General features: G+C 43.5%; 1 protein-coding gene across 9 annotated transcripts in view; it reads right to left on the bottom strand.

The window, feature by feature from the left end:
* LOC138614170 (phosphatidylinositol-binding clathrin assembly protein-like) overlaps positions 1–5,681 on the bottom strand; it is a 39,354-nt gene extending 33,673 nt beyond the window's left edge. For 8 of the 9 annotated variants that reach the window (XM_069687430.1, XM_069687434.1, XM_069687435.1 and 5 more), the window contains exons 1-2: positions 5,608–5,681; positions 5,218–5,462 (exon numbers count right to left, since the gene is read on the bottom strand). In XM_069687430.1, the coding sequence (XP_069543531.1) occupies positions 5,218–5,347 (130 nt within the window). In that variant the 5' untranslated portion in view covers positions 5,348–5,462; positions 5,608–5,681. The remainder of the gene's footprint in view (positions 1–5,217; positions 5,463–5,607) is intronic. The other variant, XM_069687431.1, reaches the window with a different exon arrangement.
* Positions 5,682–16,083: the final 10,402 nt, after the last annotated feature.

Below are 16,083 nucleotides of genomic sequence, written 5' to 3'. Positions count from 1 at the left end.
CCATCCATCCATCATCCATCCATCCCATGGGGAGAAGCAGTGTGTTTATCATGTATGACATCTAACTAAATCATAGCACCATGGATCAATAATTAGAAGGAAGCATCACCCAGCTGATGATGATGATGGTGAGATTAAAATCAGAGCATCGTCTGAACTGTCCCCTCAACAAAACTCTGACACTGAGCTCCATTTTTATGCTCTTGAAATAATTATTAAAATATTGGTCAGTATTTGTTTTAGGGCCCTACAAAGGTGCAGCGTTTGCACAGCGTTGTGGTGTTATGACGGCGCTGACCCGGTCAGCTGACTGCAGCGTATGAAGGGACAGTTGTGCTGGTTTCATTTTGTCATGAATACTGATTTTAGCAACAATTTTTGATATCGTATTCGGGGGCAAACTCTGGATTCGTGAGGAGGATGAGCTTGTCTGGTGAGGTCGGAGGTCACAGACCGAACAGCAGACAGGAAGAATAAAGAAAAATAACTGCTCGCACGGTTCTGTGGATGTGGACAATTTTACCAATGTCATTTTTAAAAACTAAAAAACTAAGTTTTATTTTCCTCCATTGTTTATGGAAAGTTTCAGAGACAGATATCTCTAATTAATGAATAGTAGAAGAAGAAGAATTGCTTGTTCGGAAAACACTAATTTCTTTACACGGACCCAGTTTGAAGTATCTGCTGTAAATTGCAGGCCGAGTATGATTAACTGTGTTTTTATTGTTGAACTGACGGTTTCCTGTTTACTAATAAGTTCCAGAACAGCAGAGAGCATCAGACCCGTCTATAGGTCCGGGGAGGACTTTATCATGAGTTAAGGAGTGGATGTGAGTAACAAAGGTCTACAGCCAGCGCTGACTTCATGTGTTATTGACTCATGATGGACCTTTGAGCAGTTTAACAGCTGCCTGTAATGAACTTTGCATAATGACATCTTGTCTGCGGCTACTATTCAACAGTGAAGGAAACACATGACGGTACAGAACCCAAGAAATGTGCAGTTCATCCACACGGCCGCGATGCAAACTTTCCCACAAGTCATCTCACACTCACTTTAAACAAACAGGCAGGTAAATAAGCTGAAGCTCACCTGTACTGGTCCCTGCTGACTGCAGCGTCCCGTGAAGTTTATCGAGCACGCTGGTGTCGAAGAATGTGAACCGAGGTTCAGAGCAAACAGAGCAGCGTAATCTCACCTGCAAACCCAGCGAGACGCATCGCAGCGATGTCTGGCCGGGCAGGAACCCCCAAACACAACAGCCCTCGAAACACCTCACAGCTCAGAGGGAACACACCCACAGAGCCACCACAGGACCCGCTGTCTGGACCCAGGAAGGTCACCGGGTCACGGCCTCATAGCTGCATGCTCCATCAGCTGGGTGACACATGTTCTGACATCAGACGGCCCAACCGGACCTATTTACCAACGCTGGGCGAATCCAGAACCTCAGATCTTACAGCACTGAAGAAAACTACCTGGTGAACAGAGACGCTTCTGAAAGAGGAGTTACAATCAGCTGCAGGACTTTCAATCTTTAAAGTTTCTGAATTTGAGACCAAAATATCCAGAAGGTGAAAATGCAATAAATGTGGACTACTTTCACTGTTTCTACTCTTCACAAGCGATCTGCAAAATCACCTGTTCAGCTATTTAAAAGTACTTGGATATGTTGACATTGGGTTGACTGCTGCAGACAATCATCAACTTGACTGTGACATGAACTGTTCATGTTGTCTCAGAAATAAGAGTTATGTTTAAAATCCAATGAACCGTTACTTAAACTAACATTTCATGGTGCAACTCTAATGTTTAAAAAGGCTTCTTACTAAACAGTAATTTATGATTCTTCCTGTGTGTCAGAATAAAATATGAAGAGCACCTGAAGTCATAACGAAGGTCATAGATAACTCAAACACTATCATTAAATATATTAATATACATTCTTATATCAACCATCCATACCAACCATCAACCATCAGTGATGTCATCAATCATGAACCATCAGTGATGTCATCAACCATCAGTGACATCATCAACCATGAACCATCAGTGACGTCATCAACCATGAACCATCAGTGATGTCATCATCCATCAGTGAGGTCATCGTTGGTTTGTGAACGTTATGAATCCTCCAGTTCAGATTCTGTCCGTCACCATCTTGTTAGTTCGGAGCGGTTCGGAGCAGGAAGTGACCATATTTGGACGAGCTGGGGGAGGAGCCAGAGGTGGATCTGACCGATCTGATCGGAAACCTGACGATACTACGTCCCGCCCACCGATAGCTGTAACCTGACTGCACCACAGGCCTGTCAATCAAACAGACACGCCCCCAAAAACAGGTCTTCTTGAATCTTCTTTTCTAATGAATGAGGGATTATTTTCAGATGGACCTCCAGAAAACTAAGAAGAAGGAGTGACTTTAGCTAACAACACCGAGAGAACTGATGGACACATTTTATTCACTTTGGATTTGATGAGAGAAGTTGAATGGGAGTCTATGGAGCCGGAGGCTTTTTGGAGCCGACCTCTAGTGGCACTCAGTGGTATTGCAGCTGAAGACACTTCTGGATCAGAACCATTTTTCAGAACCGGAAGCTAGCTACAAACTTTTATATCCAGTCTGTAGTTTCAGATCCAGTCTGTAGTTTTATATCCAGTCTGTGTTTTATATCCAGTCTGTGTTTTATATCCAGTCTGTAGTTTTATATCCAGTCTGTGTTTTATATCCAGTCTGTAGTTTTATATCCAGTCTGTGTTTTATATCCAGTCTGTAGTTTTATATCCAGTCTGTGTTTCATATCCAGTCTGTGTTTTATATCCAGTCTGTAGTTTTATATCCAGTCTGTAGTTTTATATCCAGTCTGTGTTTTATATCCAGTCTGTAGTTTTATATCCAGTCTGTGTTTTATATCCAGTCTGTGTTTTATATCCAGTCTGTATATCCAGTCTGTTTTTATATCCAGTCTGTAGTTTTATATCCAGTCTGTGTTTTATATCCAGTCTGTGTTTTATATCCAGTCTGTGTTTTATATCCAGTCTGTGTTTTATATCCAGTCTGTGTTTTATATCCAGTCTGTGTTTTATATCCAGTCTGTGTTTTATATCCAGTCTGTAGTTTTATATCGAGTCTGTAGTTTTATATCCAGTCTGTAGTTTTATATCCAGTCTGTAGTTGACATCATTACATCATGACATATGCCACTGATTAATACTGTAACAACATGTGCTGCTTATGACTACCTTTCCATGCCATGGGCGTGGTGTCCCACTCTTTGTTTAATATGACTGTTGTTGTGGTACGTCAGTCATTGGTATATTAAGACAGACAACAAAGTCTGTCCAACAGCTGAACACTGAAGTATTCTCATTCTGAAGATATGAATTTGCCTGTGTTAAAAGTCCATCGAGCCAACGGCAGCTTCCTGAAACAAGAACAGACCCAACAGGCACCAGAAGTGATCCTGCAGGAGTCCAGGAGGTGTGATCATCACAGAGCACACTGGGAAAACACAACTCCCATACACACCACACATTTCTAGCACCAATACGTCATTATTAAAACCATCATATTTAATTTGAAAACTCTCCAACATGCTGGGAGTTGATAGTAGATATTTGAGACTGATGCATGAAAGAGTAGTTAATGGTGCCTCTAAAAGCTGAAGGAATAGCTGTGATTGACAACCCTAACCCAGGTTGGTGACATCATGCTACAGGCGGTATAAATCAGGTAACTCGTATTGAGGTCAGTCACCCTGGAAACCAGCTGTTTCCTGCTCCGATTGAACTACTCATGTATGTGTAATGTCCACATAAAGAGCGGAGAGGTGGTTAATCATTGAGAAGAGCCTCCACGTTACCACCAGTGAGCACGAACACACCTGGGAACACCTGGAACACCTGGGAACACCTGGAACACCAGGGAACACCTGGAACACCTGGGACACCTGGGAACACCAGGGAACACCTGGGAACCCCTGGGAACACCTGGAACACCAGGGAACACCTGGGAACACCTGGAACACCTGGGAACACCTGGAACACCAGGGAACCCCTGGGAACACCTGGAACACCAGGGAACACTTGGGAACACCTGGAACACCAGGGAACCCCTGGGAACACCTGGAACACCAGGGAACACCTGGAACACCAGGGAACCCCTGGGAACACCTGGAACCCCTGGGAACACCTGGGAACCCCTGGAACACCTGGAACACCAGGGAACCCCTGGGAACACCTGGAACCCCTGGGAAACCCTGGGAACACCTGGAACACCAGGGAACACCTGGGAACACCAGGGAACACCTGGGAACACCTGGGAACACCTGGAACACCTGGAACACCAGGGAACCCCTGGGAACACCTGGAACCCCTGGGAACACCTGGAACCCCTGGAACACCAGGGAACACCTGGGAACACCTGGAACACCAGGGAACACCTGGAACCCCTGGGAACACCTGGAACACCAGGGACCCCTGGGAACACCTGGAACACCAGGGAACCCCTGGGAACACCTGGAACACCAGGGAACACCTGGGAACACCAGGGAACACCTGGGAACACCTGGGAACACCTGGAACACCTGGAACACCAGGGAACCCCTGGGAACACCTGGAACCCCTGGGAACACCTGGAACCCCTGGAACACCAGGGAACACCTGGAACACCTGGAACACCAGGGAACACCTGGAACACCAGGGAACCCCTGGGAACACCTGGAACCCCTGGGAACACCTGGAACCCCTGGAACACCAGGGAACACCTGGGAACACCTGGAACACCAGGGAACACCTGGAACCCCTGGGAACACCTGGAACACCAGGGACCCCTGGGAACACCTGGAACACCAGGGAACCCCTGGGAACACCTGGAACACCAGGGAACACCTGGGAACACCTGGAACCCCTGGGAACACCTGGAACACCTGGAACACCAGGGAACCCCTGGGAACACCTGGAACACCTGGAACACCAGGGAACCCCTGGGAACACCTGGAACACCTGAGCCCAGCGAACCGCCTGTCTGAGCCCAAATGGAGGCTTTGAGCTGCAGGAGCTGGTGAGTGAGTGGTTTCAGAGGCAGATGGACTCCAGTTAACATCCAGAATGAGAGCAGGCCTCAGAGCCGCCCAGCCAGCGGACCCACCGCAGCCGGAACCACGGCAGACAGGAGACACTCAGCTGGACCACAGACGGGGCAACGCGGTACTTACAGTCCAAGTGCTTCTTCTTGGGCCCCATTATTTCATGCGTGGTCGCCTTGCACACCGTCTTGGAGATCGCCGAGCCGGTGACACTGTGCTGCGCGGCGGTGATCCGGTCCGTAATGCTCTGTCCAGACATCCTGAATCCGACCGAACCGAAGGGGGCAGAAAACGGTTCCCCAAAAAAATCCAGCGGACTTAAGCCTGGGTTCGTGGACGGTGTCGGTCCTGAAAAGGCTCTGTGCCACCTAACACTGGAGACAAGAGACAGAGGGGACAAGAGACAGAGGGGACAAGAGACGACGGCGGGCTCGTGAAGCTGGAGCGAGCTAACAGGAAATAAAACCACACCTTCAGGATCAAATGGGACGTCCCGTTCACTGAGAGCACCGGACTCACCGGACTAACCCAGTCTTTGGATCGACCCTCACGACCACGGTGTCTCCTCTCCGGTACGAGGCTCTCAGACGCCGCGAGACGGACGGAGTAAAAATAGACGTGACTTCCGGCGTCATTTTTCACAATAAAGTTCAAACTAGGATCGTTTCGAACAAAAGATGAAATACTAATGATTTCTCTCCTTTTCAGCGTCATTTCCATTAACTAAAGTTTTTTATTGATTTAAGAAAAAGCGATCAAACCAACAACAACTAATATATTTGTATATATAATATATAATTGGTCTAAAATATTTAGGCTGCCACAGATTCAGCGCACAGTAATTCTTCAAAAACAAATGAAGGCATAGATTTGAAGTTTAAAGATTAAATTGCTGTTGAAATAAGATACCTGGGATATGTCTGCAACGTGTATGAAACGCTTTACATTTACAACAAAGGGTTTTACTTTAGATACCGGCAAGGAGCTCTGATGGGACACAGGAAGTCGTGACGTTTGCCAGACCAATGGTATCCCTTCAATCAGTCAGGTGGTATTCGGACGACCAATCACTTGCGTTGTGGTGTCCACTTGTCGCTCAATGCTGAACGAAGCAGGCTGCCGGAGCGGGATGACGTCACCTGAAACCTGCCAACAGTCCCGTTCAGACCTGCTCCTTCAAACCAAGGTTTTCATTCATATTTGTACCACAGTGTTAAAGTGCAGAGTTTCTGTGATAGATTTATGCTGATGCAGTGCCGTAAGATACATATAAATACACATCTAGATAGGAGAGTCTATATATTCAACCAAAAATATATATATATTAATTATTATATATTTACTCACACCCACAAGCCTCTCAAGAAAAGCCTCCGTATTTTAAAAACTAAATATCGGCAGGTATAATCATTTAATATCATATTACGGGCACTTACGTTTGAGCTTTTATTTTGGAGTCGCATTGCGTCAGGTCCGGTGGTGTGTGCGCGCGGCTTGACCTGAGCTCTGACGCGCTCGTCTTCCTTTCCCACGCTGAACTCCGTCCAGAGCGTCGCAGCGCCCCCTGCCGGATCTCCACCCTCCTTCAGCCGGGCCGGGGGGTTCGAGGGAAAATGGCGGGTCTGTTTCCTGTCCCGTCCTGACCTGTCCCACCTCTCTCACCAGGTGCTGCACGCGACCCCTCCCGCGGTGTCTGAGAGTTACACCTCTTATATATATATTAATAACATCAACTTTAGTGACACTTGATGTTGATGAACTCTGATGGATTATTTAATAAGAATACTTTTACAATACAAATACAAAGACAAAAACTAAATTCATAATTTTCCATCCGTATTTTTCATGACTCTTCCAGCCTGGTCGTTAGTTGGTGTTGGTCAGTATTTCAACAACTACTTTGGATTTCAGTAACTATTTTATTTCTGTCCTGTATCACACACATGCACATATAATAAATCATGTTTGGATTCCCAGACTGGGAAAAGAAGCATTTCTCAACATTTAATGAGTACAAGAACAAAGTGTTGGAAAGTAACTTGAACTTATAATTCTGAGGAAGGTGTACTTGTACTTTAGTTCTTCAGTATTACCGACAAGTAAAGTTTCACAAGTAGATTTACCCTTTAATTGATTAATCTGACAGCTTCAGTTGGTTTTCAGATCAATGTCTTATAGCTGAATTATATAATCAGTTGCAGCTTTGGGGCGACCAGGTGTCCCACATACGGGGACGATGTCCTACATACGGGGACGATGTCCCACATACGGAGGCGATGTCCCACATTTTGATTGTCTCTATTTTCAAAAGTCAGCCCTGCAGGGTGCTTTTCTAAAATCTAGAAACCTAAGGATTGTTTCCAAGTCTGCTTCCTTACATGATTATCATATTTACTTATTTGTGGCGGCTCAGAAAGTTTGATTCAAATAAAATGTGTTTAGTCCTTCACGCCTGTAAGGTAACGTGTGCTTTTATTTTCTAAGTCGGACAGACATCGAAACTTTGGACGACCTCTCTGCATTGGTATACGTGTCCCACATTGTCCCATGTTGTCCCACATTGTCCCACGTTGTCCCACATTGTCCCTAATTTGGTTTGTTTGAATCTGGCCATCCTCGTTTCAACATCTACATTAACGTACACAGAGTGAACGTTTCAACAGTATCATGTGTTGACATTAAATCTACCAAGACAACATTAAGATGCTGCTCACATGCAGGAATATTTTATATTTGATGAACATATAATCATTGTGGTATTGTTACTACTACTGAAGTAGAAGTACTTCTTTGACGTCAGTAAAGTGTCATTGATGCCGACTATCTGTCACCACGTCTCTGGTCCTCCGGACCGCCGTCCACACTGATCCTCTGACAGCATCTCCTCACAAACATCTGGCCTGATTTTCATGTGAAGTTCAGGGTTGATGTGAAGTCATTTATAAAGTACAGTGTGTTTTTTTATATTCGACCGCCCTTTGGTTATCTCACAGCATGTTTTTTTCCTAATTGAAGGCTGAACATGAGTCTGATGTAAGAAGCTGCTCCAGAACCAGAACAGTGAGTGAAGCTCTTCTGGTTCTGATCCAGCCTCTGAGTCCTCTCAGGAATACAGATACAACAGAAACATGAGCTGCTCCGCTCAGCGTGTTGATCCTCCTGGCAGACGCCACAGTCAGTTCGTATATTTCTGACAGCGCTTGAACATCTCTACATGTAACAGGGAGGACATCTAGTGGTGAACATGCAGTCACGTCGCAGCATGTTGATTTCATTTGATTTATTTTGCACAAATATATAAACACACACAGGATTTTACAAGGTGAAACAAAAAGATGTGCCGTGCAGAAAGACCGAGGTCTTCTCTGAAGCCTCCACCTGGATGATGTTCGGAGTTCACAGTTATAGGAAGCACAAAGTTTACATGCAGAAATAATATGGCTTCATAAAAATAATGGAAACAAATAACAACAAACTGCATAACAACCACAGCAAAAACAATAAAGTCGATGTAAAAATGTTTAAGCTCCTTTTAAAGTATTTTATTGCGGAACAGCATTTTATCAGATGGGAGAGGCCATCCCATAATTTGGTACCAATATGTCAAAAATTGACTTCTGCAGGTGAGAAATTTAGGAGGATGAAGATCTGAGAATTGATGTGTGGAGTTCGAAGGAACCTGTGAATTTACTTTCAAGTAAATCTTCAACTGTTCATGAATATTACTTATAAATGAAAACACATTTCTGAAACATATTAACATCATAAATAGTAAGAATCTGGAGTTCCTGAAGTCGAGGCACAGATGAACTGTATGCATCTGATCGGGTTTCAATCCGAACAGAACGTTTCTGGAGGACCAATATTTTATTGAGGATTGAATGAAAACTACTTATTTGGATAAATTAGACAATAACATGTTCGTTTATAGGACGTCTTTCAGCTACAAGTTCAGAGATTAATGTCTGATGTGTGTGTGTGGTCCATTTCATACTGAATCACAATCACCTCCCACTTGCTCTAACAGTGAAGAGAACTGTCTATTGTGGCACTGAGAGGCTGCTAGAAGAAGAAGCTGAGCGCTGCTTCAGGGCTGGAGGCTGAGTGACGGCGGTCTGCTGGTCCGACGTCATCTCAGCAGTGCTCTGCTTCCTCCTGCTTCTTCCTGGTTCCTCCTGGTTTCTCCTGCTTCTTCCTGGTTCCTCCTGCTACTTCCTGGTTCCTCCTGGTTGCTCCTGTTTCCTACTGGTTCCTCCTAGTTCCTCCTGGTTCCTCCTGGTTCTTCCTGGTTCCTCCTAGTTCCTCCTGGTTGATCTTGCTCCCTCCTGGTTCCTCCTGGTTCTTCCTGGTCCCTCCTGTTTCCTCCCGGTTCTTCCTGGTTCCTCCTGGTTCTTCCTGGTTCCTCCTGTTTCCTCCCGGTTCCTCCCGGTTCCACCTGCTTCTTCCTGGTTCCTCCTGCTTCTTCCTGGTTTCTCCTGCTTCTTCCTGGTTCCTCCTGGTTCTTCCTGGTTGCTCCTGTTTTCTTTCCTGGTTGCTCCTGCTTCTTCCTGGTTCTTCCTGGTTGCTCCTGCTTCCTACTGGTTCCTCCAAGTTCCTCCTGGTTCCTCCTGCTTCCTCCTGCTTCCTTCTGGTTCCTCCTAGTTCCTCCTGGTTCCTCTGTCCTGGTTCCTTTGCAGCGTTTCAGGTATGAAGGTCTGACTCATACCGTTTTCCCTCCAACAGTTCATGTTGAAGCTGCTTGAACTCGTCGATGGCGACTCCAACCTCAGCTGCCGGTCGTGTCTCATTTCTTTTCTTTTTTTGTAATTCTCTCTTTATTGTGAATGATTTTCAAAAAACAGCAAACAATTTCCATCTCATACAATCTTTTTTTTTTCTTTTTTTTTAACAGTGGACAACTCATTTAACTCATTTAACCATTTAAATTTGGATAAACCCTTCTACATCGTTCTCCTTCTTAACACTTTTAAACAATCAATTATCTCACTTAAAGTATTATTATGAGAGGTAGAACCAGGACAGGAAGTCATTAGTAGAACCTGTTAACACCTGCAGCGAGGAACCGAAGGGCTTCTCCACTTTCACATCGTCTGTCTTATAAAGTCTGGTCTTGTTGACGGCTTTTCCATCACATATATGTTCTGTATGACGTCACTCAGGTGTCTCTGTCTTTAGTCATTTTCTAGTAAAAGCTTTTTTACTTGCCGTTAACATGATCCTGAACATGTGTTTCTCTCCAGATGTTGTCAGAGCTTTATTAATTGTCCACAGGTACGATGCCTTAAATGTAGATGGTAACTCCACCCTCAGTATTATCAGCTAGTGATCAGCTGTTTGGTCCACAGCATCTCCAACATCCTGCGTCTTGATATTTTTTCTGTGCCGGTGTTATGAAGGATCTTGTGGTATTTTTCCACCTGTGTTCTCTCCATGATAAAGAGCTGGTGGTTTTCATCGATATCCTCCTGTTCTTCCTCTGATTCCACTACATTTGCTTCTTTTCCCCACTTCTCCGTTATATATAATCTTACATTCCCTTTCGTAGACTCATTTCTACGTGGCAGAGAACTCTTCCTGTCCTGAGGCGGTCCTTATGTTTCATCGCAATGTTTGAGGTTTTGTTTTTTCAGTCATGATGGACTGTGTGTAGTTTCTCTTCTTGTTGTGATCAGGAATACAACAGTAGTTGCTGCTGACTGACGTCACCAGAGCAGAACTGATGTTCTCAGACATCCCCCAACGTCCTTTTAACGAGGTTCACCTGAACTGAGAGCCAACCAGCTGTTGTCATCAAGGAAAACTAAGAATCTAAAATATTGAGCATTTATTTTCTTCATTATTCTATTTAAGTTATTTCATAGTTCTCATACTCATTATACTCACCAACTGCTGAGTATCTGTTCTTGTCTCTGCAAAATAATTTTAGATCAACTGAAATTGTAAGTTCAGTAAATGTAGATCACTTCTTTCCATTTTAATTCATATTCATACACAACACAGTGTCTCCGGGCCTCTGGGGAGGAACCTGCTGTGTCTGGTTTGTAGAACCAACCATCTTCCATCAGTGAGGTCATCAACCATCAGTGACGTCATCGTTGGTTTGTGAACATTATGAATCCTCCAGTTCAGATTCTGTCCGTCAACATCTTTGCGGTTCGGAGCAGGAAGTGACCATATTTGGACGAGCTGGGGGAGGAGCCAGCGGTGGATCTGACCGATCTGATCGGAAACCTGACGATACTACGTCCCGCCCACCGATAGCTGTAACCTGACTGCACCACAGGCCTGTCAATCAAACAGACACGCCCCCAAAAACAGGTCTTCTTGAATCTTCTTTTCTAATGAATGAGGGATTATTTTCAGATGGACCTCCAGAAAACTAAGAAGAAGGAGTGACTTTAGCTAACAACACCGAGATAACTGATGGACACATTTTATTCACTTTGGATTTGATGAGAGAAGTTGAATGGGAGTCTATGGAGCCGGAGGCTTTTTGGAGCCGACCTCTAGTGGCACTCGCTGGTATTGCAGCTGAAGACACTTCTGGATCAGAACCATTTTACAGACCTGAAGATACGAACTCTTTTAGAAACAGTCTGTGATCAGAATCAGAACAACAGACCATCTCCAGGGAACACTGAACCCGCTGGCAGCTGAACATTGAACTGTCCTCTAACACAGAGTCCTCCGGGCAGCGAACACTCTGTGAATGTGCCCAAGACTTTCATGGTAGCTCCTCTCAGTGAGCAGACCGTCCTGCTGCTCCGGGCTGCTCGGTTCCAGCTGCCGATTCTTTCATGTGGACATCCAACTCTCAACAGCAGGATGAGCCGGACCGGCCCACCTGAGCCTCTTTCTATAATGGACACTGAGTTCTGTCTTTAATTTGATGAGTTTCCCCTCTTGTTTAGTTAATGACACTATGAATGTAAATGAGCTCTGCATTCACACTTTAAAAAGATAAATAATGACCCTGTGTTATTTCAAATATCCATTAAAATGACCTCATACTGTAAAGAATGCATTTGAAGGGACTTTGTTTTTATTTCATCCTCCAATAAATATGGTCATAGCACCTAGATGTAAATAAAAAGAAGTTTGGAGGAACATTTAAGTAAAACCTTCAGTGACGGATCAGATCATGATGGTACATGATTCTGTCATCAGTTTAAAAAAAATATTTCTTGTGCCAATAACTAATCTGAAAAGTTAGATTGTATAAAAGCAATTTTTTTTGGATCATTTTTCTTTTTGCTGTGTCAGAAATCATCATTTTGTTTTCTCTGCTTGTATTCAAGCTCTCTGAAGTGTTCAGACTCAACAGCATTCATAGTTCAGACCGTCTTATTCTAAAAATGTAGTTGTTCTCAGTAAGTGCTGAACATTTTTTGTGTTACTGCTTCTCTGTTCCGTTTCTCTCGGCTGAATCCAACGTACACGTCCTCTCGTCACATTTACTCTCCCACAAGTAATTAGTGAGATGATGTGAAGGTCGTCGTCATCATGAGGACCAAATTCAGTTAGACAGCACAGTCGAACCAGACCGCTCCATCCCTCAGTGGACTTCACGCTTTATGTCAGTTCAACCTTTGCAGTCATGCCTGCTTCAGAATCAGCAAACTAGGTTTCATTATTAAAGTAAAAACTCGTACTGAACTGAATCAAGTTGAATTTTATTCCAGAGAAGATTGAGGTTAGCTGAACAGCCCTGCTGGCGTCGGAGCACTTTGTTACATGAAACTTGAAGCCCACATCCACCTGCCTGGTCGTCCACACAGCTGTTTAACATCTGTTTCATCCAAATAGATCTACAAGTCTTTGTTCATGTTACATCATATATGTTGTGTTGCAGTTATTTCAGCACATGAAGCAGTTTTCTGCACGGCTCCGCAGATGAAGAATGTATTTGTCAGGTATATAAAGGCGATGTCAGCGGGGAGGACAAGCTTATACAGGGATACTCTCTGAGGGATGCTGGGAATGATGCAAAGACTTGGCTGCTTGTATGCACGCCAAGTGATGACATTTTAGCTCACAAAGGCCCGGAGACTCGCCCTTTCATTTAGAGAGAGATTCAAAATAATTTGTGTGCCACTCAAACTGCTAAAGAGAGATCGGTGTGACGGCACCCGGTCTAGATGGATTTCACTGCAGATAAAGGATCCGCTGATCTTTTTCTGCTGCAGATCAGCAGCCGCTTTACAGGATTCTCCTCTGACCTTCTGAAACTGCTGTATTTCCACCGTGATACATCTGACCTACTGACATTAACATCAGCAGGAAGTTAGTCAAACCTGCAGCTTCCTGAACTGTGTGTCAAATGATAAACAGGTCAAATCATCGACATATAGATCGACTAACCCCCATAAGATCAACAACTCCATTTAATATGCTTATTGTCTTTACTGAAAATTAATTTACAGGTGAAAATGTAGAACCAAAAAATGCTGGATTACAAATGCAGCTATAATTAAATCTCAAACTTTAAGAATATTTCAAAAACAAACAGGAATTACAGTTACAGTGGAATTAATCACTTTTCAAGTACATGTTTACTTCAGAAAATGATTGCCAATCATTGTGGAAGTGTTGCATACAAAGTGGAAGATGTGTCCGTGTATGATACAAGATGACTGATTGAAGGACACAATAACTAATATAATAGCTTATATTAGACTCCATGTTTACATGTCTGTAAAAGGTTCCCCACAGAAAATCAAAATCAAATCTGGAAGTTCATTTCCTGCCTTTCTAAAATGAAAAAAAAAAAAAAGTCACGTGATGAACTTTTTATTTATGTTTATAATAATATGTGATATATAGTATTGGATTACATTGTGGGTTTTTTTCTCCTTTTTTTGTTTTAATGTATATGATGCCAAAGTTAAGGATTAATGAAGGACAACCATAATTTATATAAATATAAATCTATCATATGAAGGCATGTCAAGGTATTTATTTTTCATTCACATATTTACAGGTATAATTTACTCTCCTGAGATATGCTCATCACACTTTGCAAAATCATTCAAGTTCAAAGTACATTCTACTTTTCCTCTTTTTAATTGCAAATAATGACACCGAGAGAGAGAACAGTGTTGGACACTGATTGGATGTGATGAACAACAGTTCCTGCAGAGGTAAATAATCAAATGTGGACAACACACTGTAATACTGATCCGGTAGGAATGATAACAGCAATTTATCAAGTTTACATATGATTGTGATTACATTAGATAATGATTAGTGTGGTGTTGTGGGGATGTCTGTTTGCATAGCAATCCATTGTTTTTCATATTTCTATCATCATATTGAGGCGGGGGTGCATTTTATACAGTTTGTTTGAAAAGTTAAATGTAGTGAAGTGTTACGATAGGAAAGTTTTAAAAATGATGCAAACAGGAGCTGCTGACAGGAACTATTGTCAAAGTGGAAAAACACAGTTGGAACAAAACTATTATTTATGTACTTATTAAAAAGCAGGTGTCCTAATATTGATCCATGTGGGATACCGTTTTTGAAGGATTTAAAATCATTAACAATCTATCTGAACTCCACCAGAAATAAAAACTCATGGAGAGCAGCATATTCAACAGTACATGCTGTATATAGTGAAGTATCATAAACTCAATATTACTTATTATCAGGTGAGTTTGAAATGTTGCAGCTGAGCAGATTGAACTTTCTGTTTGCTGAAGGACATTTCCCAACAACGGTAAAGGTTTACCAGTGATTCCTGGATTTTACACATCTGAATAAGTCTTTATAAGAACCAGAGACGTGTCCTGATGAACACCAGATTTTCTCTCAGACCTGAACAACAAGTCGCTCCATGAACCATCAGCAGCACACAGACCTCCTCATGACAGACCGGTGAACCAGCACATCCACATCTCTGGGGTCTGAGAGGACTTCCTGTCTGTCCAGGTACTAAAACACTGAGTCACGGACAACTCAGAGCAGCTGGACTTCAGAGAGGACTGCACTTTGTTCTCCATCTCTGAGATAAGATGGAGTCTTTCATCAGCGGTGTGAGCAGGAGGGATGACCACAGTCACAACGAGATCTCTGACCCCACATATTGTTGTAAATAATGAAAGAAACAGGTTTGAAAATGAACGTGTGTGCTTGATGCTGGTCGGTGGACCTGGATGTTCCTTTGTTTCTGTGTTCAAAACTAATATTTGACCTGGATCCAACATCTGTATTTTCTGGAGGTTCTCAGCTGTTAAACAGACAACAGCTCATCAAACAGCACGTTGTTGAACTGTTTGCTGACAGGTTGGTGATTGGTTGGCATGAAAAACAAAGTTATGACCTCAACAGTGATGACTAAGCGTTCATTAGGTTGTTAGGTAACCTGCATACATTATTTCATCCTGTTCCCTGTGTCCATCCCATAATATGAGCAGCTGAACACAGTGTGAATGGCCCCTGTGAACCTATACATGGACCTGAGTGCTGCTGTGTGACGGTGCGTCGCTGTGAGAGGTGACGAAAGCTTCTTAAAGGAGTCTTCAGCCTCAGCCGGTCCATCTTCTGTGGACCGAGATGTTCTCCAGCCGATAAGACCGCTGCTTCTCAGACTCAGCCGTTTTGAGTGTTGAAATGTGTTGTGGGTAATTGAGGCACTCTAGATGGCTATCAGACCGCGGTGAGGTGATGTCCTCTCTTGTCCAAGATTCTCGTCATTACAATTTGTCTGGATTAGCAAAGTCCTTAGAAATGAGAAGCTGCCGTTCCCCGACGGTCAGAGCTGCTGGATGTGTTCGGCTGCAGGTCACTGCTGGACCGAAGGATCTCAAACACCTGAGTCTGAAATCCTGGTGAAGAAGTGAAGGAGACACCAGAGACACGTCTGATCAGGTAAGAGAAGAGAACACCTGCTGAGTTCAGGACAAATACAAAATGAATGTTTGAAAGAATAACTTTACTGAGACTGGTGTGAATTATCTGATGTGTTTGGATTTTCAGAGGAGAGAAAGCAGAGCAGTG

The sequence above is a fragment of the Brachyistius frenatus genome, unplaced genomic scaffold, assembly GCF_029030835.1.
Source record: "Brachyistius frenatus isolate BFR_SWC_R1_liver_20210118 unplaced genomic scaffold, ASM2903083v1 Contig_462, whole genome shotgun sequence".
NCBI classification, from domain to species: Eukaryota; Metazoa; Chordata; class Actinopteri; family Embiotocidae; genus Brachyistius; species Brachyistius frenatus.
Note: the sequence above shows the minus strand (reverse complement) of the source record. Positions and strands in the feature narration are given on the sequence as shown.